General features: G+C 39.5%; 1 protein-coding gene across 1 annotated transcript in view; it reads right to left on the bottom strand.

The window, feature by feature from the left end:
• The window catches only part of CRYBG1 (crystallin beta-gamma domain containing 1), a 233,113-nt gene that overhangs the window by 1,590 nt on the left and 204,071 nt on the right, over positions 1-27,452 (bottom strand). Inside the window, exons 9-21 of the mRNA XM_061427682.1 lie at positions 26,814-26,940; positions 24,749-24,784; positions 23,905-24,062; positions 22,886-23,012; positions 22,649-22,794; positions 14,210-14,336; positions 13,978-14,010; positions 12,689-12,801; positions 11,567-11,696; positions 8,906-9,045; positions 7,489-7,612; positions 6,910-7,068; positions 3,514-3,676 (exon numbers count right to left, since the gene is read on the bottom strand). Coding sequence (XP_061283666.1) covers positions 3,514-3,676; positions 6,910-7,068; positions 7,489-7,612; positions 8,906-9,045; positions 11,567-11,696; positions 12,689-12,801; positions 13,978-14,010; positions 14,210-14,336; positions 22,649-22,794; positions 22,886-23,012; positions 23,905-24,062; positions 24,749-24,784; positions 26,814-26,940 — 1,583 coding nt within the window. The remainder of the gene's footprint in view (positions 1-3,513; positions 3,677-6,909; positions 7,069-7,488; positions 7,613-8,905; positions 9,046-11,566; positions 11,697-12,688; positions 12,802-13,977; positions 14,011-14,209; positions 14,337-22,648; positions 22,795-22,885; positions 23,013-23,904; positions 24,063-24,748; positions 24,785-26,813; positions 26,941-27,452) is intronic.

Raw genomic sequence — 27,452 nt, forward strand, 5'->3', positions numbered from 1 at the left:
AAAGCCCAGAACTGCCTCCGAGGACTAAGGCTCCACCCACTGGGGGTGATGTGTCAAAGCCCCATCAGAGGACGTCAGCAGCTCCATACTGATGTCCTACCTCCCCAGGCTCCTTTTCCTACTCAAATCTTAAAAGCTAGTTCATGGTCACTCTTAAGATCTGTGAAACTGGGGGGAACAGGAAAGAAGCTAGAGATGGGAAAGGAGCAAAGATGGTGACAAATATTCAGTGGCGGGATCGTGGATTTGAGATGGCAGTGGAAGAAAGCAGGCAGGCTCAGAAATGGAATGGTCATCGGGACAAACTTTGCATCAACACGAACAGTGGTGGTATTAGGTCAAAGGGGAGGTTGGAGTGACAGCCCGAAGTATAGTGGGCAGAGCAGCATTCCCACTTCTGGGAACCGACAGGCTGTGGTGCATAAAAACTCACAGCATTTAATATGCTGAGTTCCACTGAACTGTAAATCCAATACAGTTTCCATACGCTCCCTTTCACCTACCAGATATTTCAGATTCTTTAGTGTTAAAAATAGCCTCATGGCCTCTACTTTCAATGGCGAAGTATCATGGACAAAAGAAAGGGTCATGTGTTGTTTTTTTTCCCTAGTGTGGCGTAAACATCCTTTCAGGTACTTTTCAGCACAAGCCTCTGTACCAATTGTTATAGCACCTAGGACTCTGTCAGAATTAAAATCTGCACATCTTAATGCAGGGTAAGTGTGACTGGTATTGAAATCATAGTGCAGCCTTAAGCCAAGGGGAATCAAATATTCTTATTGTCTTTTAAAACCTCCAAAAGGTCTGAGAAGTTACATAGTTTTGATGGAAGAAAATAATCTCTTGTGCCCCTCTTGGAAGAAACTGATTCATCATCATCATAACTGAGCGCCTCTGCACAGCTAGATACAGGACGGAATACAAAGCAAGCGCCCTGGGCTTTTTATGCTGAAGTTTGCAGTGAGATAAAAAGTTACCACCACCACAAATCCTGCCGTCTCCACTGAGGCACGCACACTGTACTGCATTGAGATGTCAGAAGTATTATCTTAAGGTCACAATGCACTTTTTCATTCTTCAAGATTATAATATCTTAAACATACTTTTTGTGTATATCATAATTCTAGAGTTATGACAACTAGAAAGTTCTTGAAAAATAATTTGATTCATTCTGCTGCCTTTGGGGAGAAATAAAATCCCAAACTTTGATCTTTTTAAAGTTAGCATGAATCAGCTTACACTATTGTCATGTCTTTGGTCTGAAATAACATATAGATGTCTATCAAAATATCAGGAGATGGGTTAAAAGGAATAAATCTTGTAATATTAGTAGCTAACACATGGTCAACAACTGTAGCCAAGGAAACTCAGTCTCCTATGAAGTGCCCTGAAGAGAGCTGTATTTCTGTCTCGTCTGCACAGGATGTGAGTTTGTGGCCCTGCTCTGTCTTGTCCACAAGATGGCATCATTCTCCCACATTCGGAGACATTTAAACCCAGTTGACCAAGATAGCAAGGGACTACTGCAGCTACCTTGCTCGAACGCAGAGAGGTCACAAATAGACCAGAACAGTATCCTTATTCCAAAGGCATTGGACTAATTTGTGTTGCATTTTAGGAAGTGACCTTGGAGCTTTAAAGTGAAGCCCCTAAGGAGAAAGTTCCTGAAGCCCCACAGTCCTTTTCAGAGTCAAGACTAGAAGCCAGGTATCCTTACTCCTGGTCAGCTGCCAGCATAGCAAGTGGGGAAAATCCCATATGCTTGGAGCTTCCAGAGTGTAAGGTCTCTGAAGCTAAGGTACTGTCTTTTCCCACCCCACCACTTTGGTATCCCCAGTCTCTGGCCCAGAGCTGGTCACACTGTGGGTAAGTGGGTACCCAACAAGTACATGTTGAAAGAATAAAAGGAATGCTCTAAGACACTTGCTCAGAAAGATCACAGTGACCTTAACCCTGGACACAGGAAGTGGATCATACTGTAAGAGACACTAGTCCATATTTCCCTCCACATCTGTGTTTCCAATTAGTCACATTTCTTTGGCTTCTCTGGAGGTGTTAAAACTATCTTGTACAGACTGAGGAGCTCCAGTTTAACAAGTTGATCCAAATAAGAATTAAGATAGTGACTCAACCGATGAACCTCAGGCTGATCATCTATAAAATGGGTATCTTGTGTACATATTGACAAGTCTGTTGTGCCAGCCTACAATGCATTCGTCTCCTGTTGCATTTTATACAAGGTATGATGCTGGGCCCCATCCAGCCTGGAGCCAGACGTTGCTTAGTTTTGCTCCGTAAGTGTAGTGCCCTGCCTCCGTCTCAGTGAACTCGGTTTGCCTCTGAGCACCTTTTGCTCCTCTGAGTCTCTGTGACCTCAGACCCCATTGTGAGGTGGCTTGACCACTCTCCCCACCCGCAGATCTGAATCAGTGGCCACCAAAGCCCCTGATGGAAATGTTCAGGCTTATTCTCCATTTTCTACAAGTTAGTTTAAAACTCAGTTACAAGCTATTTCTTTAATCCTATATCTTAATTTTTAATGACAGCTTTGGTCTAGATCCCTGACTCAAGTAAAACAGAGCCAACTTTCTAGCCATAATTTAAAACTGTGTGTGTGTTATATTATATAGTTTCACTAAATTTACAAACATCACCACACTGGTTTTCTGATATGGAATAGAAAGTCTCCATTAATAATTTAAAGCAAAATTACCCCATATGACACAAAATGCACTGTCTTCATTTGCTTGTCAGCAGCAACAAGAGTTTACTAAATTCCCATGTCTACATTTGGTAACTTTGTTTTATTTTAAAATTATCATCAGTAGTCCTCCCAGACTGGCAGTATGGGCATTACCCGCAACCCTGTCAGACATGCAGGGTTGTACCCCAGACCTCCTGAATCAGGACCTCTGAGGGCAGGGGACCAGCAATCTGTGTTTTAACAGCCCCTCCAGGAGATTCTGATGCAGATAAAGTTGGGAAACCACTTGCCTAAATAAACGTATTTGGTCTTCTCCAGGCACCATCAATCAGTTCACTCCAGAGTAACTTCACTGAGCAAATGTTCAGTTGAAATCTCTTTGGCTGTGTTTGTTGTTCGTTTTAATTACTTTTCAGTCTTAGATTTTAGGTTACTTGCATGTACATGAGTACCATCAGCTATATAGACTGAGCCTTTTAACTTGTGATTTTTAGTCTGTTGTAATAAATGCTTTAAAGTCGGCCCATGTCCAGATTCCACCTCAGCACTGTGGGTGTGGCCAAACTGACTCACCCCTCTGAACTTCAGTTCTGAGGGGCTGTAAAATGGGGAGAGGAGGGATAACACAGGCCTCTTAGGGCTGCTGTGGAGATCACGTGAGATGACGTGTGTACAGTGTTTATTTAGCACTGAGGCTGGCACAGCATAAGGGATCACTTACTATTAATAGTGCGCCCGATGTCAAAAGTAGAGCTTTTTAGTTAACTAAAGAAAGACACAACAAGGCAGATAGGGGAAATAATCCTTACCTTTGATATCTAAAACTAAATTTGGCTTAAGCTTGCTGTAGATCCTGCCGTCAGGCTTCATGCTCCAGAACTGACTGTCAGCATTCTGTTCGAGCGCCAGGCCCAGCTTTGAGCCAGAGGTTACGAGGCTCCCCGAGATGGTCAGGCAGCAGTCCTCTGCTATCTGCTCAGCAGAAAGGACAAGGTATCTTACACATGGAGGGACACACATTCAAGTACCCTTGTAAGCAGTCCCCTGGGTAAGCTGATTTTTAAAGTTACCTTCGTTCCCAGCTTCATTTACACATGAGTATTTCAGCGTTTAGCCATGGTAACTGGGATCAAACAAATATTTATGCCCTTCGTTTCGGATGACATCAGTAATGGAAAGTTCTCAGTTTTTGTCCTTTGTATGAGGAGACTTAAGCCCTTTGTGACGTCCTCTGGTTTATTAGTAAGGGAAGCCTCAGAACACTATAAGTGCCCATCATTTACTTCTCGCTCCTAGAAAGGACTATGAGCTGCATCTGGGTCTGTAGCTAAATCCTCTCTGATGTATCTACCCCGCTCAGCCTGAGGCTTCCAGCATATGACTGTATCTCTAATTTTGAAGGCTGTTGTAGCACTGAAGTTGCTAAAAGGGCATTTTATCATTTTAAAACTTGGAATTCCATTTATTCTCTTGTGTTCCTTCATGAGAAATATCTAAAATTTTCTTCAAAGGCACGCTATCCAACTATAAAGAGTGTGTTCTAATGCAAAAATCTTACGGCTTCTTCTATGAAGTGAATCTACCTTTAACATATAAACAAGGTATGGTAGTCATTTTCATATGGCATTCACACAAATTGATGTAGAACATGCTTTTGAAAAGTGTACCATTCCATGTTGAGATAAAAGGATTCTGATAATCTAGTACACTTTACTTTTTCTCACTGACTGAACTACTGGATTCAAAGTTGTTAAATAATATCACTGAAATGTTCATTAGAAATAACTGCTGGAAGATGCCATTTCCTTGAATTAAGATAATTCGCAGACAGAAGTTGGCATTTTCAGTTCAGTCGCTCAGTAATGTCTGACTCTATGACCCCATGGACTGCAGCACGCCAGGCCTCCCTGTCCATCACCAACTCCTAGAGTTCACTCAAACTCATGTCCATCGAGTAAGTGATGCCATCCAGCCATCTCATCCTCTGTCATCCCCTTCTCCCGCCTTCAGTCTTTCCAAGAATCACGATCTTTTCAAATGAGTCATTTCTTCACATTAGATGGCCAAAGTATTGGAGTTTCAGCTTCAACATCAGTCCTTCCAATGAATATTTAGGACTGATTTCCTTTAGGCTGGACTGGTTGGATCTCCTTGCAGTCCAAGGGACTCTCAAGAGTCTTCAGCACCACAGTTCAAAAGCATCAATTCTTTGGTGCTCAGCTTTCTTTATAGTCCAACTCTCACATCCATACATGACTACTGGAAAAACCATAGCTTTGACTAGATGGACCTTTGTTGGCAAAGTAATGTCTCTTCTTTTTAATATGCTGTCTAGGTTGGTCATAACTTTTGTTCCAAGGAGTAAGTGTCTTTTAATTTCATGGCTGTAGTCACCATCTGCAGTAATTTTGGAGATGCTACTGTTTCCCCATCTATTTGCCATGAAGTGATGGGACCAGATGCCATGATCTTAGTTTTCTGAATGTTGAGCTTTAAGCCAACTTTTTCACTCTCCTTTTTCACTTTCATCGAGGCTCTTTAGTTGTTCTTCTCTTTCTGCCATCAGGGTGGTGTCATCTGCATATCTGAGGTTGCTGATATTTCTCCTGGCAATCTTGATTCCAGCTTGTGCTTCTTCCAGCCCAGCGTTTCTCATGTTGTACTCTGTGTATAAGTTAAATAAGCAGGGTGACAGTGTACAGCCTTGACGTACTCCTTTCCCTATTTGGAACCATTCTGTTGTTCCATGTCCAGTTCTAACTGTTGCTTCCTGACCTGCATACAGATTTCTCAGGAAGCAGGTCAGGTGGTCTGGTATTCCCATCTTTTTAAGAATTTTCCAGTTTGTGGTGATCCACACAGTCAACGGCTTTGGCATAGTCAATAAAGCAGAAATAGATGTTTTTCTGGAACTCTCTTGCTTTTTCCATGATCCAGTGGATGTTGGCAATTTGATCTCTGGTTCCTCTTCCTTTTCTAAAACCAGCTCGAACATCAGGAAGTTCATGGTTCACGTATTGGCTGAAGCCTGGCTTGGAGAATTTTGAGCATTACTTTACTAACGTGTGAGATGAGTGCAATTATACAGTAGTTTAAGCATTCTTTGGCATTGCCTTTCTTTGGGATTGGAATGAAAACTGATCTTTTCCAGTCCTGTGGCCACTGCTGAGTTTTCCAAATTTGCTGTCATATTGAGTGCAGCACTTTCACAGTATCATCTTTTAGGATTTGAAATAGCTCAACTGGAATTCCATCACCTCCACTAGCTTTGTTCATAGTGATGCTTTCTAAAGCCCACCTGACTCCACATTCCAGGATGTCTGGCTCTAGGTGAGTGATCACACCATCGTGATTATCTTGGTTGTGAAGATCTTTTTGTACAGTTCTTCTGTGTATTCTTGCCACTTCTTCATCTCTTCAGCTTCTGTTAGGTCCATGCCATTTCTGTCCTTTATCAAGCCCATCTTTGCATGAAATGCTCCCTGCCTTTTTCGGTGCCTCTGTATTAGTTGCTTCTGTTTCTTATGCTCTTCTCTAAATGTCTAAAGGGTAAAGGATGATTCTCCCTCAAGCACAGCAGACCTAGTTAACAAGCTGTCTTCCTTTCACAAGGATGTATGCCGCCTGCTGACTCATGGGCACCAGTATTAAAAAAAAAAAAAATCAGGAGCAAACAGTCAAGCCCATAAAATAAAAGAGTTGAAAAGATTATCTACAATAGAAGCATGAGTTCTCTCATAAATCTTACTGTGCTCAGCGTTTAAATGTGCATTATGGTGGGAGCAATAGGAGGGAAATTACAAGGCATGACAATTAGGAACAGAGTGTTATACACGGGTGGTATCTCTTCACTCTTCACCGAGTCTATGGGGTCCTTCAAGATGCAGACCAAGAGAGATCTGTGTTGATAGTGATGAGGCTTAGAGGTTTATTTCTATAACAAGAAGGTGAAAGGAAAATAGGAGAGTAACACAGACACTTCCTTTTTCCATTCCATTTCTGTATAAAATCAAGTATAAAGTTGTTTCTTGGATCAGTGCTAGATTTACTTCTTTTTTAGGTTCCTTGACTATTTCTATCAGAGCTAAGATGTATTTTCATGAAAAATGTTCCAACTTATTTCCAAAAGAGCTCTGGAAATTGTCAAGTAGCATCTACTTGAAGAGAGATGCCCTTACAGACCCTGGTCTAACCCCAAAGCTCACCCTGCATTTGATGCATCCTTCTTGATAAATCCAGATCTGGTCATCAGCTCCGACATCCTCCATGACCTGTATTCTGAGAAGCTTCAGATCCTCTAGGTTTCCATTGGTTGACATGAATAACCCTGTTGCTTTGTTTCGAAGTCTAAAATAAATTCGTTTCTAGAAGATAAGAACCCACGCGATAGTCACTGACACGCATTTTACAAGCACTGAACAGCATCAGCAGCAGGGGCAGAATCCAGAATGAGGCTGGGTCAGGAATAACTGCTGTGTCAGAGTTTCAGAGGCTTTAGGATTTTCTCAATGAAGAGAGAGTGACAGAATTTCAGAGAGCCTGGGGCTGGGAGCTGCCTATGGACAAGCCAGGGCTTGGGACATACCACGTTTTGATGTTGGATGTCATAACATTTCTGAAGCAGTCATAACTGCTTTTAGCACCAGAAACATAGCCCAAATTCAGAAATTCTCACGGGGTGGGGTGGGAGAGAAGCCAATTTCAAACTAATTGAAACTAAAAAGTTATTTACCAAAAAAATTTCAGAGAACAGTCTATTCGAAACACCCAGAAGAAGAAAATACCTGAACAAAAGGTCGTAGAGAACCTATTTGGTGACAGCCACTGAATTCATACCACTTAGGCACTTCCGCTGGTGACAGTAGGAACTGTCGGCCCCTGTAATTGCCATATTCGTAAGTAACCCATCTGGAAAACAAAAGGAGAGGACTTCAGTAAGTGGCAATGGCCATTTGACAATGAGCTCCAATTATATTTTCAGAATGTTTCGATTTTTAGGCTAAGCTTTTATATAATACTTGAAATATACATTGGATATAAAAAAAAAGGAAACTACTTTATTTTCAAAAACAGTTACAGCACCCATTTCTTGACAAATAACAAATTCATGGTACGTGAGTATTTATGCCCCAAAGTTCCACTCTTGAAGAGAAGTCGGTAGGTTTTTTTTCCAGTAAGGCAATGAGCTAAAGCTAGTCTTTTAGCAGGACAGCCCAGTACTTCCTGTGAGCTTTAAATGGTTAATACTCGTAAAGTTCATATACATAGTAAGCGTTCCATAAGGATTAGATAAAAATAAATAATAAAATTTTGTTTAAAATGAGAATAATCTTCCTCAGTCCAGAAAACTGCTAAAGACCTAAACTGCTCAGGTCTGTTCCACCCAGAAGTGCTGTGATACCCACACATGAAGTATGGGTTCCAGCACAGACCAGCAGGCAAGCAGCCTTCCTCTTGGGTTGACGTATTATATATCAAGGAAGAATGTTCTCTGTTTTTAATCCCGGAACTCTAAAATGTTACCATCTTAGCTATTTTATCATAAAAACAAAACACTAATTTAAACCTGTTGGGGAAGAATGTCACGTATAACTCTACCACCCTAATAACCTGAATTTGTTTTTTAAATAGCCATAGTTCACTCCAATGTTTGATGCCTTCAGACTATACCTATTGTTTTGGTGAGTGAATGAAAACACCTCCTTAAAAACATATTACACTGATAGTCTGTATTCATTTTTTATGTCTTGATTTCAGAATTATTCAAAGCTGAGAAAAATCTTCTCATGTTGACCTTTAATCATTTAGCATATAGCATCTGTTGGTCACTCCTGGCTGAAGGAAAATCGCAGCCCTTACTCTAAAATTAAATGACTTGGTCTTTCAAAGGGATAAGCAAAATCAGTTCTTTTTTCCTACTTGCTAAAAAAAATACTTAATAGATTTATTACAGTGTTCACCTAGAAACTTTGAGAAATGTTAAAGTTCTTAGCTTAAGTCAACTGAAAATCTAGATGAAGAGATGATGCCACACACATGGCTTTTCCAAATGGGAAAAGTATACTATGAGGGATCATAAATACTAACCCTTACAGAAAATAAGGGATTATACATCAATTTGGTTAAGGTGACATAGAAAAGAAATATGATCAAACTTAATTTTTAAAGTCTACTGAATAAACAAATAGGTAACTCACTTACATGCCACCAATCACCTGGACAGAGCGTATGTGTGTGTTGAATCCTAGGGATCGGAGATTAACTATTTCTGTATTAAATTCAATCTTTTTTCCTTTGAAGTCTTCTCTTTCAAAAAGAATAATTGTTGGCTCAGAAAATTCCTATTTAGGAACAAAAATAATGTTTTATTACTCCTCCTTGATGGTAACTTGAGCTCATGTGAAAATCATCTTGTTTAAAAGACAAAGCACAATATCTGGCCAGCTTTGACGGCTCATAAGTTCCCTTTCTCAGAAAGTCTGGGTGTTTATGTGCTCCGGAGCTAGAGAGAGGAAAAATGGAGGCCAGAAAGTTTCCCCTTGCAGAGAAAGGTAGGTGAATATAAAATTTTTTTTCCCCAAAAAAATGGGGAAAACAGCCCAAGCATAAAGAAATAGCTGTGTACACCTGGACTGTCAATTCTAATGGAATTTATTTTCAACTTGGCTGTTCTCTATTGAGATTAGGAGGAGCTAGAAAGCCAAGGAGATATAAATGGTGAGGGGTTGGGGGCTATAGTGATCTCTGGGGTCGAGTGGCAACTTGGCCCGATGAAGGAGCCTTCCACTTAAATGCATTTTTAAATGTCTTTTGGTGGTGGTGGTTTTTTAACTGTCAATGAGACAGTGATTCTGTATACTGCCAAACTGTCCTGTAGGAATAATTGTTAGGAAGAGGGAAAAAACAGGATGGGAGCCCCATGTTCAGATGATCACTTAAAGAGGACGACAGCATAGAAGCCCACTGATTTTCAGAGAAGTTGGCTGTTGGTGCTTGTTTTTCAAATCACAGACCTTTATGACCCTAGACTAAGCTCCAGTGATAATAATCCTAAAATCATAAAATGATAAATCAAAAATTCTCCAGCTTAAAAGTTTTGTGGCAAGGGTGTGGTATCTTACTGCTTCGTTTATTGGTCTTTCTACACATCAAGGCATAGCACATAAACACAACAGATCTGTGCAGAGGCAGTCTATATGGTCTTGGAATTATGTTAAACATAGAAGGAAAACTGTAGTAGTATTACTACTTTGTACTTTCACTGCACGTTTGTCTGAGACGGTATGCCAAAACATACCAAGCACTCTAATTTAGTGACAACCACCTAACGATTTTGATTATGTCACAGTTAAAACATATGTTCTTAATAGGTGTAAAATGTACATTTCCTCATAATCAAAACTTAAAAGAATATCAGTGCCAAAAATTATGTGAGCATACATGTACTAAGTTCTGGCTGAAGGAAAACATTTGAAAGCTTTACCTCTGAAGTGTGTTTGTTTTTATTATTCTTAACAATATCTGTAGGTAGCTCTTAGAACTCCAGGCAGGTTAAATATCCAATTTTTAGGCTTTTTGTTATTTGTAAGTTAATGAATCTTACACATCATCCCATATTCCACTGCTACTATTTTCACATCTCAAGCAAGGTCAACATTTTTGTTATATGAAAGGGCAGGAGGGGATGAGAAAAAGCCAACTCACACATATGTTCTTTCTACCTTTAACACTACAATCACTAACTATACATTGCAAGCTTTTTACCAGCTACCAAATACTAACATGTTTCCCAAACTGTCAGACCCCAGACTTTTAACATCTGAACCTTATTCTTATAGTTTTGTTCTATTGAATATTGCTTTGTGTCAAAATTAACGATTTCTGGTCAAAAAGGAGCACTATAATCTGGATTAGCACATACATGATAAACTGGGGGAAGTAATTTGATTACAAATCTCTGAAACAACAGAATAAATAGATTTTAAACCTATAAGGAATTTCTGCAAGTCAGTAATGACAGAAAACTAAAGAGCTGGGCAAAGGATATACGTAGGCAATTCACTGAGCAGAAATCCAAGTGACTAGTAACTAACAAAGAGAATACTCTCTACCCCATTCTTTCAAAGTGACAAAAGTTAGAATGTCAGAATACTCAGGAATCACAATGATACCGGAAATAGGAACCCCCATGCACTGCCGGCCGCAATGTAAAGTGGTGGAATTGGGTGGTACCTGGTGAAACTGCATACTCATGCACATGAAGTCCAGTATATTCCCCTTTAATCTGTGTTCCCCAAAGACTCCCTCTCAGGGTGATCCATTATGCTGTATGTACATCTGGTTATTGACTACATATTGTATGTACATATTACATCATGTACACACATTAGACTCTAGACATACATACAGCATAATGGATGACTCAAAAATTCTTAATGTAAATAGTTATGTTTATAACACGAGAACTATAGCATAATACTGTATATAAAATAAAAGCCTTTATGCATATTTTTATAAAACATACATTTTATAAGAATATCCAAGCTGTACCCCAAACACATTAGAATGGGTGCCTGTAAAGGGAAAGGTATAGATATAGGGGTCGGGTATGAAATGGAAAAACGAGCCAGAGGGCCTTGAACTAGCCCATGAGAGTGCACCAGGCTGACCCAACACTGCCTGCCCCTCAAGTCTGAGAAAACAGCAAATGAAACCAATTTACATTTTAAAGATCTTCAAAGAGACCATGTAATTATTTTTTTCTGCCTCCAAATTGTCCATGAGGAAGTCTACCTGCCGGTGCCCTTGCTCTGACTCGGCTTTGTATCTCTGTTAGCACTGTATTCACCCTGATGTACTTACAACATCTATAAAACGAAGAGACTTGAAAGTTGCTCCAGGGTGGCATCCCATTGCAGACAGCGAAGGATAGTGGCCTTCCTCCAACACGTACTGATTACCAGAGAAATTTTCTCCATCATATGCAACCCAGCTACAAAGGAAAAACCACACACATGTACAGTGTAATCTGAGTCTTCCTGGTCTAAAAGTCTGATTTTTAGAGGTAACCTGCCATTCAATAAATACAATGCTGCTTATGGCTAACGGTGTTCTCTCTTCAAAAATGTCTGGATATATTTACTGCATTTCATCTTGTAGGAAATTAATAATCATAGTAACTTTGCATTGCATTTGGGAAATAAATTTGTTTTTCTCCATGTAATGATTCATTCTTTCACCTTTCCACCTTCCAGCATTCCTTGCTCATGGTGCCACCATTCTACTCCAGGCCAAAGTGGTTTTGTCAAGCCCTTGAAGCTTCTCATACACTAATCCTCAGTGTATGATTAAAGGCATTACTAACACTGCTATTATTATTATTATTTGGCTTAATTCTTCATCACCTTTTGCATAGATTGTTCTAAAGGCTTCCTGATCCCTTCTCCTGGCTTGGACTCCTTGCCTGGCCTGTCTTGTGTATCCCGTGGTGTCCGTCTAAGCTCACATGCTGAGGGAAGTCGTCATCTGAGTCCACCCTCCCTGTCCAAAGTCACTTCCCCTTCCCCAAATACAGAGACCACCCAGCTAGTGAGGGCAGCGTGCCCCTCATCAGCACTCCAGTCCAGCCATGCACTTGCCTAACATTCAGAATGCCCACCTTCCTCCTCCCGACCTGTAAACAAATCTACCTTGGGATGAGCCTTGGAGATGACCTAGAATCCCTTGACAGATGACAGGAGAGAACTACAGTGCAAAGAACCTGGCCTCAATCCCACTGCACAATGAGGGGATGACGTTGAACTCCTGCCCACACAGATTGATGCCTGTGTCCTCTGACGTCCAGCACCCAGTGCTCTGAAGTATACTTCAGTACTCACTATTTGGTGGTTTTATAGTGCCAAGCACCTACAGGTATATTTACATGCTGGTGTGAATCCTGTTTCCCACACTGATTGGGCTCTTCCAGTCCACTGTTTTGCTTACCTGCCTCCTAAAACTCTACAAGACTTGGTAGAGAAGGAATCATCAATTTGACTTGTTGTTTCTCCAAAACATTGACTGCAACCTTGAAAGTGTGGTTCCGAAAACAAGTGAATCTTTGAAAACAGTAAACAGAAACAAGTAAAATTATATTCCTAAGTATATTCATTCAGCCTTTGAAATGATGACCAAACACGACCTGTTAACTTTTGTTACAGTAAACTGGTGTGAATTTTATAAATCCTTTAATTTTCTGTATCTATATTAATTAGAAGTATTTTGGCTGCACCACTCACGACTGTTTAATTCAGAGTCATCAAAGGACAGTCCAACAATAGAGGCAGCTTTCTACAGAACATCCTATCCTGTCCTAACAAGCTGTGCGGCATTTTAAAGCTTTATTGTGGCCAAAAGTAATTGTTTATAGGCCTATCATTTATAAGAAACTATTTTGGAAACATGTAGTGCAGTTTTCCTCCCTCAGTGGAAGTCACCTGCTGACTTGTTAGACTCTGTGTATGCCAATAAAGGAGGCTACAGTGGCGTTTGTGCCTCTCTAATTATGGCTGTCTGAACACTTACATTAAAAAGTCTTAAATAATGAATTTAACACTTCAGTTGATGTAGCGAGTCAGCACTCCAAAGGCTTAAGTGAGAGACCATATAAAAGAAGCCATATAAAATGTCTAATGCAGACACAGCAAATATGAAAATATATTTTATTGTTTACCACAATAACTATATGCCATTGTTTGAAATACTAATCCCAGTATATTAACATAAATAATCCACTGTAATGATATAAAATTTAACTTAACATATAAAAACATTGTATAAGAAGTATTTAGATATGGGTCAGTGTTATCAATTAAGCCTTGCATGATCAGTTGGTCAGTCATGTCTGACTCTCTCTGACCCTATGGACTGTAGCCCATCAGGCTTCTCTGTCCATGGGATTTTACAGGCAAGAATATTAGGAGTGGGGTGCCATTTCCTCCTTCAAGAGATCTTCCCAACCCAGAGATCCCAATCCAGGATCTCCCTGCATCTCCTGCATTGGCAGGCAGATTCTTTACCACACTGGCAGGCGGATTCCCTACCACTGAGCCACCTGGGAAGCCCCCTAATTAAGCCTTACTGTAAACTGAAATCTAATTTTAAAATACGGTTTTGCTTTCAGGCATGAAAATGGGTAAAACAGTATGTCCCTAAATGTATTATGTTTTACACATAAATTCAGCTTTTCAATGGAAGGTTTCTAATTATGAAAAATAGAGAATTTGTTAAGTTACCTGATTTCGTCTCCTTGGGCCAGTGAAAGAATCCTAAGAATTTTTAAAGGGAAGAGAAAAGGAAATGAGTAGGGTAGACATCTTGAAAGTTTTTTCTCTATATCATTAACTATTACCATTAAAAATAATCTCAGGATAGTTTCTATAATAAAATGTTTCATGAACCAGAAGCACACATTAAGGAAATCCAAAATTCAGGCAAATGTTCTCATAGAAAAATATAACTCCTTACCAAACATATGGGTTGAACAGAGGAGATCTTACAGTTTTTGCCTCCCCAGTCCTCAAAGCTGGTATAGAAACCTTTATCCAGTATGTACTGTTCTCCTGTGAAGTCAGGATTTTCATAGGCTACCCATCTAAAGAAACAAAAGCACTGACTCATTATAGTTCATAGTCTACATTTGTAACAAATCACACATTTGGGTAAATACGTATCATAGAGCAACTTTCATTTATTTTACTAATTAGTAATCTTAATTTTTCTTGCTCTCCATTAATCTTTTAGGAGCAGATAATTTGTAGGACAAATCAAAGTGGCAAGAAAAAGAATATCTTTGCATGAATCTTTTGATGTTCTCGCTTACCAAATCCTATTCCCTGAGAAAGCTCCAATGAGAATATTTCTATTTCTGATTCTAAGGAGACAGGTTGGACTTTCAAGAAATACCTGTAAAAACTCTTCTAATAAACAACTAAGGATTCTTTAATGTTGATAACAAAAAGTTATCTTTCCAGAAAGATATTACAGAAGTTATGTCTCTATTACACAACAAATCACACTGGGAGTGGGTGGGGGAAGCTGACAGAAAAAAAAAAATGCTTTAAATAATCATAAAATAGCTAAATAATGAAAATTTTGTTTCAACCAGGATTTCCAACGTAACACAACTATATAAAAAGCAAAACTGAGCAAACTCTCGGGAATACTAAGAACAGATCTCCTGGAATGTTTTCACATTTTTTATCTTTTAAATGATCTACACTCAGAGAGGAAAGTCAACAAAACCACCTTATTGATGCTGTTTCCTATCCAAAGATAAAGTCTTTGAAGGGAAAAAGTTTTTCAATTCTGTTACATTCAAGAGATACTCAAGGTTTCCCCCTCAGTTAATTCACTGCCCTGCACTGGTCCTCTCACAGCTTAAAGGAGTAATACCTTTATGCCTATGGTACTTTCCAAAAGTACTTTCCAAAAGACTTTTTACATCTGTTATCACATTTATTCTTCTACAAAAGAGAACAAACTTGACTCCATGTTGAATCTGTTCCTTTGGCTCTAACCTTTGTGCTCTGTAGCCCGTGCTTAGTCATGCTGGTGCGGCACCTCTGTAAAGGGGTGTTGCTTATACACTGAAATGATGTTGATTCTCAAGACTCTGACCTTTAAAGGTGTAACACTTTCCCATTCATATAGAGAGAAATAGCTCTACAACAGAAAATTATAATTGTCTCCTGGAGGCTTATAGGAACACTGTGACTGGACCTACATGGATAGCTGCCAAGAACAAAGGATTGCAGTACCAAGACATTTGTAACAATCTGCCACACCTCCTTCCCTTTTGGAGTGAAAGAAGCCTGAATTCTGACCTGAGTGATGGTTCTTTGGGACAAAGATGGCCCACCATCTTCTGGGTCTGCCGGCTTTCTAAATAAAGTAGCTATTCCTTGCCCTAACACCTTGTCTGTCAGTTAACTGGCCTGTGGTGTGGCGCGCAGTCTGAGCTTGGAGTCAGTAACAGGGAGGAACTGTTTTTCACATGTTACAGAAAGGAAAACCTAAAGACACAGAAAAAAATTATTCATTTAACAGACTGGTCATTTACCATGTGTGCTGGGGTACTAGGAATGCAAGGTGAAAAAGACAAGATTCTTGCCCTCAAAAGTTCAGAGATGGGTAAGAGGTATCACATGGAATTATTTGTTGCTGTTTGTTCTGAATGGGATGTGACCTGTCCACGCTGACACAGTCAGTCAGTGGCCAAGGATGAATGAACCCTTGTCCGAGGCTCCTGAGGCTCACCAGGTCTCATTCTTGACCTGAACTGCCACCTACCCTGTAAAGTATCTTTTCACTTACTACTCTACTTAATACAGCCCACATGCTTCACAATTAGAACAGATTATAACTTATCTAAAGGGCTGGACTTAAAAACTCAAGTACAGTTATTACTTGGAAATAAACAGCCATCAAAGAGAACACTGCAAAAACCTCAAGTGATAATTAGTTATGACAGCTAACATCCGGACTCACTTCTGGCCATCTGAATGGAGAAACTGCCATAAGCACCAATCACAGTCAATTTTAGAAAATACTGCTCTCCCACTTCAGAAGCTCATTAAGCAATTTTAAAATTCTATTCTCCAACACTGTGAGATGAAGAATTAGGAGGCTGGTTCTAAATATGGTCATTACATTAACTTTCAGATAACTTTAAAGAGATCCCTTAAGCTTTGTACAAGTCTGTATTTTCATTTTTAAGTAAGGGCACTGACCAAGATCCCAGTGCTGACAGGGTAAGGCTGTACAGCTCATGGGTGCCTGAGTATGTGGCCTCTGTTCACACAGCCTTTGGCTTAGTCATGAAGAGAAAAAAACAGAGGGATCGCAGAACACTGCAACAGGGGAGGGATTTCCACAGAGCAAGAAAATCTACTTTACAAAAGCCAGGACCTAAAAATAATCAAAGAAGTTAAGACATATCACAAAAAAGTTCTCCTGACAAGGCTCTGGATCCATAGCAAGTTAGAGAGGCACAGAAGGTTACAGGGTCAGGAGGCTTAAAGTCCTTTTTGCTTGACTGTTTTTTTACTTTAAGGTTTGAAAGGAAAACAGCCAGTGAGGAGGGAAAGACAGAAACCTCAGGAAACAAGACGAGCAAGCTTTGAAAGACACTTCAGCCAGTGCTTTTGTTGGTATTTGTTTAACAAGTGTGGGTACTGTACTTCCCTATAAAACTAAAATACAGTACTTGTAGGAAAACACCCAGTCCAGGTTCAATGCATGAGACAGGGTGCTCGGGGCTGGTGCACTGGGATGACCCAGAGGGATGGGATGGGAAGGGAGTGGGGAGAGGGGTTCAGGATGGGGAACACATGTACACCTGTGGCGGATTCATGTCAATGTATGGCAAAACCACTACAATATTGTAATTAGCCTCCAATTAAAATAAATACATTTCTAAAAAAAAAGAAAACACCCAACACTGAAGTAAGCCTATCTAACTCACTGAAGTTGAAACAGGAAGCCCATTTATTAAAATATCACCTGAATTGACAGTGGTATTGTTTTCCTTCCAAGATGCGGCCCCAGATGAATCACCCAAGAATATGGGGGTAAAAAATCCAAAATTCATCTCTGAGATTCTCTGGTATATCTATCATCTAGAGTCTACTTATAACTTGTACCTGAAACTCTTAGGAAGGAAACTGCTTCCTGTCCTTGTTTAAGCATATTCTGCACATGTGAATCAACACTTCTCTGTCTACAAGATTGGAAGGGGTGGAGGGCGGGCAAGTATAAGTACGAACAGATCTCAGCCTGCTGGGATCACTGCTCAGAATTTTAGGGCAGCAGTGCAAACCTGTCCTTCTGTTGAGTCAAAACAACAACACTTTTTGAAAAAAATCTGGACTCCAGAAATATCTCATTTTGCTCTTCGTTTTTAAAAAATTAGCCCAGTTTTCACTAATCAAGAGGACAGCATAGAACTAGGAAGTGATGAGCGAGGATGTGTAAAGGCAACTCTTCTGATGTTTCAACAAGAAATGAAATGTAGTTCCTAAAACCTCTTCTGCTGGATTCACGGGTACCCTTCCTGAAGGCCGTTCTCAGTTTCAGAGTTATTATTAATGAGTTTACCACCCAGGGAATTTATTACTCATGTGACACTGGCACATCTCAACCTTCCTATCCGCAGGGCTCAACTCCAGTGCTACCTCCTCCAAAGTCTTCCCTCTGTCCAAGCTGGAAATTCATTCCTCTCCGCTGTAGGTCCCCACAGCACTTAATCTTTGCATTTTTTGCAGCAATAATTATGTTTTATATAAACACTGTAACTTCTTTGAGGATACAGTGCTTTGCACATACTAGACCTCAATAAATATTTGTCTAATGATCCTCTGAGTGAAATATGAGGAAGCAGCTGGTCTTGGCAAATTGAAGCACTTCTACAACCCAGAATGTAAAAGGAAGTGGCTGTGTGCGTCTGTGCATGCACATGCACGCCTCCTTTCAACTTCCCCCAATAACAAAACCCAACTGCTACCAACCAACCAAAAAGAAAAAGCCCAAGCCAGGAAGTGTAACTAGAAATGACTAAAAATAGGAACATAAAAGCAACCTTTTATAAAGGAAACAGATTTTAAGTAAACAAGGGCTGGGTAAAAAAGAGACTGACTCCAGGCACAGTAGTTTTACCTGTGCTAACAGCATAATCTACACACATGCCCGATGGGAATCCACCCAGCATCCTTTTGCTTCCTCTGCAAGGGTGTATGACTGGGCTTTGACTAATGGACCCAACACACCTGGTAAGTATCAAAATGTTCAACTGTTTCCCCATACTGAGTTGGTCACTGTATATTCTCCCTCTAAATAGTTTACTTTAAAGGCAGTCAAAAATACTATCAAGCCACAGCAATATTTCAGATGACTTCTGAATGCCAGACCTTCATCTATGGGAGATTCTAATACGTTAGGGTTCCAGAACAGGACCTAGGAGAAGGCATTTCCTGCTAAGAATGGAAGCCCCAGAAGTCACTGTGTCATTCTGCCAAGATGGTGCCACAAGCAACAACCAACACAAGAATTTAATGACATGACTAACGTTAAAAGCATATTGCATTGTAGATGCATCTAAAACATCCAGGGCGTCTGTGGAAAGTCACAGTAGAGTTGAGGTTAGAGCGAGTCATACAGCCTATGTTACTCATGCCATAAGAACCTAACACCAAACACTTTCAACAGAACCAATGTCAATTTCATATGACCATTTAAGAATACTCTCATAACAAATTATAACTTACATCAGCCTGGACCATAAAAATAATCATAGAGCTCACTTTAACAGACATCTGTTCCTGCCAATCCAATATCTGCCTCTACTCTATCTGATGTTCCTGGGGAACCCCTCAGCCCAATCATGTATAACTTGCCCCCAGTGGACTGACCCTACATCTCAGCTCCAGAGCTGTGCATGTATCATAGGCATGGCCTTCTCCTTGGCTACAGTAATTGGTTCAGATACAGCCATATGACCTAAGTGTACAGAATCAAAGCCAAACCTGGAACCTCTGTGGGAGAGAGAAGCTTTCCAATGGAAGCAGTCAAGAACAGAAACCAGATGCTGCTGCCACAGGCTCCAGATAGAAAGTATGATTTGTTCTTGCTGTTTAGTCACTAAGTTGTGTCCAATTATGACCCCATGGACTGGAGCCCACCAGGCTCCTCTGTCCATAGGATTTTCCAGGCAAGAATACTGGAATGGGTTGCCATTTCCTACTCCAGGGGATCTTCCCAAACCAAAGATCAAACCCATATCTCTTGTGTCTCCTGCACTGGCAGGCGGATTCTTTATACTGCTAAGCCACCAGGGTAGAACAAATCTGACTCCATATTTAATCCATTTCTTCTACCTTAGCCTTTGTGTTCTCTATTGCTTTTGCTACAAGTTAATCACTAAAGGGATCCTGCCATAGCTTAAACATAATGGCCAACTTCTGGGAACCCTGCCTCCCACACCCAAGTGTTAACCTAGAATACTTTTTGTTTAGCTCACAGGAAATATCCTGACCAGGCCCACCTGGCTGCAGGAAAGTAAAAATTAACACATCCCTTGGGGAGTCTGTATTCCACATCCCAGGGAATAATTGCAACAATTTATTGTCCTTTTTACTTTACTGCTTCACTTCCCTTCTATGTTCTATAAAAGAAACTAGCATCCAAACCCCAGCAAGATGGCTCTTTTGGACACAAGTCCAAAAGACTAGTCTCAGTCCTCTGGCTTTCCGAAAAAGTCACTATTTCTTGCCCTAATACCTCGTCTCTAGATTTACTGGCCTATAGTATGGCGAGCAGTATGACCTTGGACTTGGTAACAAAAGGACCTGCCTAAAGTGAAGCCAGCATAGCAAAAGCCCAGTCAAGAGATGGAGATCAAGTTCTCATACAGTGTCTAAACTTCCGTACCGTCAGGACCTTTCAGTTATGCATGCCAATATATTACATTTTTATCACTTATGCCATTTTAGTTTGACCTATAGCCACTTGCATCCCAAGGAGTCTTGACTAGTCAACTTTCAATAAAAACTTACGTCAGCATTAGTAAAGCACAGTAGCAAATTCCAGGTACACTGAAACAATTATTTTTAGGTTAAAATAATAGCCCAGAAATGAACCCACCTATATGGTTAATTTATAACAGAGGAGGCAATACTATATTAATACAAAGGGGAAAAGACTCTTCAATAAATCGTGCTGGGGAAATTCAACAGCTACACGGAAAAGAATCAAATTGGACTACTTTCTCACACCATATAAAAAATAAACCCAAAGTGGATTTACATTTAAGATCTGAAACCATAAAGCTCCTAGGGGAAACATAGGCAGTGTGCTCTTTGACATGTCTTAGCAATATTTTTTTGGATATGTCTCCTCAGGCAAGGGAAACAAGAACAAAAATAAACAAAAGGGACTCCATCAAACTACGAACTACATCAAAAAAGCTTTTTGTACATCAAAGGGAACCACCAACCAATCGAAAAGGCACCAGCTGAATAAATAGGAGAAGATATTTGCAAACAACATATCTGATAAAGGGTTAATATCCAAAATAACAAAGGACTCCTACAACTCAACACCAAAAAGCAAACCATCTGATTAAAATATAGGCAGAGGACCTAAACAGACATTTTTCCAAAAGGACCTACAGACAACCAGTGGGCGCTTGAAAATATGTTCAACGCAACTAATCATCAGGAAAATGCAAATCAAATTCACAATGAGATATTGTCTCACACCTGTCAGAATGGCTACCGTCAAAAAGGCAACATATAACAAGTGTTGGCGAGGATGTAGAGAAAAGGGAACCCTTGTGCACTGTTGGTAGGAATATAAATTGGTGCAGTAACTATGGAGAACAGCATGGGTTCCTCAAAAAGTTAAAAAATGAACTACACAATGCAGCAATTCCATTTCTGGGTATTCTTCCAAAGAAAACAAAAACACTAAGTCAAAAAGATACAAGGACCCCTATATTCACTGCAGCATTCCATATCCAAGACATAGAAGCAACCTATATATCTAACAGAGATACATGTAGTGTGTATACACATACACACACACACAACGGAATATTAATCCACCATGAAAAGGAGTGAAATTTTGCTATTTGCACATTATGGGAGAACTGAGAGGGTATTATGCTAGGTGAAATAGACAAATACCACGTATTTATATGTGGAATCCAAGAACAAAAGGAACAAATATAACAAAACAGAAAACAGTCATAGATACAGAGAACAGATGGTTGCCAGAGTGGAGGGAGGTGGGAGGATGAGTGAAATAGGTGAGGGAAATTAAGAGGTACAAACTTGCATTTACAAAATAAATGAGTCATGGGAATGAAATGTACAACATCAGGAATATTATCAATAATTGTGCAGTATCTTGGTATGGCAACAGAAGGTAACTAGACTTTTCATGGTGATCATTTTGAAATGCACAGAAATATGAAAGCATTATGTTGTGTACCATGAACTAACATACTGTTGTAAGTCAACTGTACTTCAAAAACAGCAAACAAACTCATAGAACAAGAGATCAGATTTGGACTTATCATGGTGATCATTCTGAAATGCACAGAAATATTAAAGCACTATGTTGTGTACCATGAACTAACATGCTGTTGTAAGTCAACTATACTTCAAAACAACAAACAAACTCATAGAACAAGAGATCAGATTTGTGGTTACAGAGGTGGGGATTGGGGGGAGTTGGATGAAGATGGTCAAAAAGTATAAACTTCCAGTTATAAATAAATACTGGGGATATAATGTAGAGTATGATTAATATAATTAATTCTGCTGTATGCTATATATGAAAATTGTTAAGAGAGTAAATCCTAAGAGTTCTCCTCACAAGGAAAACATTTTTTCTTCTACTATTTTGTATCTATGAGATGATGTTCACTGAACTTATTTTGGTATCATTTCACGATGAATATGTCAGTACTGTATATCAACTATATCTTAATATAACTGGAAGAAAAAATAATAGGAAATATAATAGAGCAGGTGTAGGACCATAAGAAAATCAAATGGGACTTTGTCCCAACTTCAGGTTTCTAATGTTAAATCACTATTATTTGTGTCCAGTCCTAAGAAATTCGTGCGTTTTTTCATGAAGAATGACAAGGGAAGTGAATCTGCAGATTTCATAATGCAACTCAAATTCTGCTCCAATGTTATATTACATATAAAAGATACTATATGAGAAAGATTTTAAAAAGCAGTTATAAAAATACTGTAGCAGTATTAAATGGCTAATTTAATGTTTCATTTTTGAGATATGTACTTATTGAGTGTCTACTCTGGGTCAAAGACTCCATTACTTTAACACAAACCAAAGTGAAGCTCACTATTAAAATCCCCATTGGGTTATTTCACTTACACTCCACTCAGTACATTAATAGACTGTGTCTTCACTCCGTATCCAGTCTCCTTTAAATTAGCAACAATTCCTAATACATCAATACTGGAACCTTTGGATCCAAAGTTTTTTTCACTGTACATTATCATGTGAGCATTTGAAAAATCCTATTGAGAAAAAAAAATTCAAAATTCAAAGACTAGCCAATTATTACTCAAAAATGCCCGAGTATTACTCATTAGCTTTTCTGTAACTTACACCTAATATAGGTCGTAAAGACTGCAGTTCTCCACTGTAGCCTCCCCAGTCATTCCAGTCCTTGTATTCTCCTTCTTCAAGCAAATACTGATGACCTGTAAAGTCAGGCTTCTCATAAGCAACCCAACTACAACAGAAAGAACATGAAAGAGTAGAAATTTTCAGTACTGTTAAAATATCAGTGTCACTGACAAATGTAAATAGCTATAAAGCTAGACATGGACCCATGCATTATGACTACTGGAATTCTTCCCTAGCATTTAAGAGATTAGTAGAATGGCCTCCCTGGTGGCTCAGATGATAAAGAATCTGCCTGCGATGTAGGAGACCTGGGTTCAATCCCTGGGTCAGGAAATTCCCCTGGAGAAGGGAATGGCAACCCACTCCAGTATTCTTGCCTGAAGAATTCCATGGACAGGGGAGCCAGGTGGGCCACAGTCCATGGAGTCACAAAGAGTCAGACATGACTGAGCAACTTTCACTTCACTTCACCAAGAAATTAACCTAAGAGTATATACCAATGTTCCTTAAAGGATTATAGGGAGGTCAGCATGTATGTGTACATGTTTGTCTAAGTGTGTTTAAGAACTGACTCAAAAGAAGTTTAACAAATAAAACTGGATGAACTTTCTTCCAATAACAATTAATATATTGTATATTTTGGGCTACTTATAAGCCATTTTCAAGTGTAGAATTTAAAGAAAATAGGTAAGCTCTATAAAGTACAGAATATGATCCTAAAAAATAGAAAGCAAACTAACAGTTCAATCATTTGGAGCATAATATCAATAAACAAGACTGTAGATTTGATCAATCTGGATGGCCCAATTTATCAGCCTTGCCCAGCTGACTGATCCCAAACTAGCCCATCAAATCCAGGTCACCACTAGCTGAAGAAAACATGTTTATTCACTCCACCCTGCAATTTGGAATGCTATCTTTGGGGGAGAGAGACCATGTTTTTAATGTTATTAAAGGGAATAAAAAGGAATCCTTATAGGTCACTCCTGTCTACTTACATGCCTCGTAGAACTTTCATAGATCCCACTGATACAAATGACAAATGTTCATCTCCAGTGGTTTCTTCTGTTTCACCTCCTTCCATGATAAACCTACCCATCTCTGTTTCCAGCTCCATACATTTTCCTTCAAAGAAAGGCTTTTCATAAATAACTACCTTTAACAGAAATGAGATATGCCAGTAAGTTGTAAGAAGTCAAATATCTCAATAGCTAAACACTAAATCAGTCACTTAATATCACTAAGTCCTGGAACACAAATTTTATAATCACATTTTTAAATTAACTAAATAAAAGTATCTTGTAATTTTAAAAATCAGAATTTTTCTCCTGCTGTGGTATAGCCTGAAGTCAAAGTTCAAAAGACAGATGCATAATTGGTTTTTGTTCAATGTCTAGAATTGATATTTAGAATTTTTCTCAGGCCAAACTAAGGAACCAAAGTATTGTTAAAATGTTTTAAAAATGAAACACACTATAGATCAAACTGTGTGTCACAGATGTGCAAAGCAGAACTAGCAGAAGGAGAATTTTAGAGTAGGGAGAACTTGTCTTGAAAAGTAAGGTTTTTCCTTTCAGGCAAGTAGCAACAGGCCCTGCAGTTGGTAAATACAACTGCAAATTACAGCTTAATACAACAGTGAACCTTCTGAGCCATGGCTGCACACACTTGGTGCTAACTCGTGCTCTCAGCATCACCTTCCACCTGAAGGTGATGGCATGTATAAGCTGGACAACTCCCGCTGACTGCAGTTATGTCTTATGGAAGTGAAACAGAAAATCACGCAAGTATTATCTTCATGAAGATGGAATGGGAGTAAAATTCTTTAAAAATGTACATTACCTTAGGATCTGTAGGGAATTCAACTTTACGGCCACCCTGAAAAGAAAAATAATATTCTAAGAAAAGTGGCTTGTCACTGATAAGTTACCATTTGCTATTACCCACAGCAGTCTGTGATAAGCCACGGAACCACACAGAGCAACTACATTCTGGTTTGTTTAACTGATGTGGAGACAGTTCTAAAATTCCCCAAAATGCAGGGAAGATATGAGGAAGAGTCTCACAGAGGCAGTCTACAAGCTGCATGGTATCTGTGCTTTTTAACCAAATAGATGTTTGGTGGTTGTTTTTTTTAAACTCATTAAACTCCTAAAAAGGCCTATTTCTCACCTCTCTTAAAAAGCAGTCTAAGATTTTACATCTCTAGACTCAAATTCTCACAGGCAGCAACCCTTACCTTCTGTGCTTATTAACCCTGCACTAGGCTCACCCTCCAGCAGGGATACGGGCTCCACTTTGCCCGTCTCCACCTCTGCCGGGATTCAGCTCCCTGTCATCCTGTTCACGCCTATTTGCTGCCTGGCCCTGGAGGCATTTGATTTTGCAACCTCTGGCTTACAAAGCTGTTGAAGTTCACTCAAGTTCACAATATGATCTGAAGGGCTCCTGAAATAATTAGGTTAACTCTTAGATAAATTTAAAACATCCCATAGAGGATGGGTCTATGGGGGTTGCTATATGTTTAGAATAAAGAAATTTTAATCCAAAAATCTCACTAAAATCATAGAAGAGGTGTCACACAAAAGAATTAAATAAGGTAAGAGTTTAAACAGCAGTGGGAAAGTCAAAAGGCTTTTTAAGTTGTTACATATATAAGTGAAAAAAATAAAGTATAGCCAAAGATCTCGAATAAAGCAAATGAACTATAATTAAAAAGGAATGTGGCTGATTTTAATCAACAAACCAGGGTTCATACAATCAACTAAGTATGCTTTTCAAAAGGAATCCTTTTCGAATTCTGTGAACTTTACAATTCTGTAGGTCATCATTAAAAACTGCCTTCAAAACTTGAGGCAATTCTTTTACATATTCAGAAAAGTTACAAAACTTTACTCTTCGAAAGAGGATTTAATTTTAGAAAAAAAGCCCAGAATTATTTGCATGAAGACAAGCAGACAGATAATTAAGCCACAACCTGTGGCAGGAGGGATAAAATTAAGATAAAAAATTATCTTCCTGACTTTCTAATTTGTTTCAAACTGACTCAGAAGACAACCACAAAGTGGAATTTGAAGAACATGTTTGTAACAGGAGCCTCACTCATGCTGTACGTGTTTAGTGAACCTTCCTATGACGCACCTCAACATGAGGTCAAAAGCTTGGGCCTCAACCAGGTCTTGAGAAGCCCTGACACGGGATCCTTCCTAACAACACTCACCTGGACATCTGACTCCAGGCCCCCCAGTGCAGTCACACAGCCTGGCCTGTCATTACAGCAAGCTGGTCCTCAGCAGGCCTACCCTTTCCCAGCTCTGACCTGGCTCATGCAGTCTAACTCTGACATTGCCATCTAAAATAATCCTGCTTGGTTTTTAAGATCCACCTGACTTATTGTGCTTTGCTGTGCTTAGTCACTCAGTCATGTCCAACTTTGCAATGGACTGTTCTTCTGCCCACTTACTCCATTCTCTTCACTCTTCTCGAACCCAGGTCTCCCACATTGCAGGCGGATTCTTTACCATCTGAGTCACCAGGGAAGCCCTGACTTATCGTGATGCTCTCCTAATTATCCCCTTCTCTAACACCTACAAGCTGGACTTTGTCTGTCCTCCTGATTTAATTCTTCACTTTCTCACTTCTCACATCTGCCAAGGGCCATGCAGAGTCACACATCAGTGACTCTGCATGGCCAAGAACACCTATGGGCTTATCCACATTTTTTTTTCCATCTGTAGCAACTATCAAGTTATCCTTTCTATTATTTCTATCTAGCAATAAGTCCCATCCTCTACATATTTATCTTTTAAAACTCTACTTTATTGCTTTAAAGTCACATCCCATGAATTATCAAAGTCAAGCAAAGAATTACTGACTCTAAGAACACATGATCGGATTCCATCTTTACCATTTTCAGTGGCCGCATGGATCCAATGTATGCCTCCTCTGTATCCCAGAAGGATAAGTCAGGGTATTCACCAGGTTCCAGGATAAAAGGGACACCCTGAAATCCAGGCTCTTCATAAATCAGCCATCTAAATAAGTACCAAGGAAGAAGCAGACAGTTCATCATTTCTGTCAGTGGAACACTGCACCCCACAGATGAGAGAGGACCAGAACAGGGGAGGATGTGGGTCTGGACACACAAGTGTGGGTGCACTTAGTGGAGCAATGTTGGACTCCAGGAGGAATAAGCCATTATATGCACCTCTTGAGCTTCTGTTTGTTTCCTTGGCTTGGCTAGCTTTGTCCACTGATTTTACTTTCTATTATGAACTGTTTCAAAGTTTAAATGTCTGTTACTTCCAAGTAATAAAAGTAGTTATCTTTTGCCCTGTGTATGTATTTACAGAGGCTCCAGCCAGGAGATTTCACACTTTAAAAGGTTATATCTCATTTGTAACCAAAAATAGGATGTTCCACCTAATCATCTGTCATAGTGTCAAAAATTAGGAACAGCTAACAAATATCTAGAGCTTACAAGGAATTCCATCTGATCCTTACAATAATGCTACAAGGAAAAGATACAGTCCCCATTTTACAGGTG

Source organism: Bos javanicus, chromosome 9 (assembly GCF_032452875.1).
Source record: "Bos javanicus breed banteng chromosome 9, ARS-OSU_banteng_1.0, whole genome shotgun sequence".
Taxonomy (NCBI): domain Eukaryota; kingdom Metazoa; phylum Chordata; class Mammalia; order Artiodactyla; family Bovidae; genus Bos; species Bos javanicus.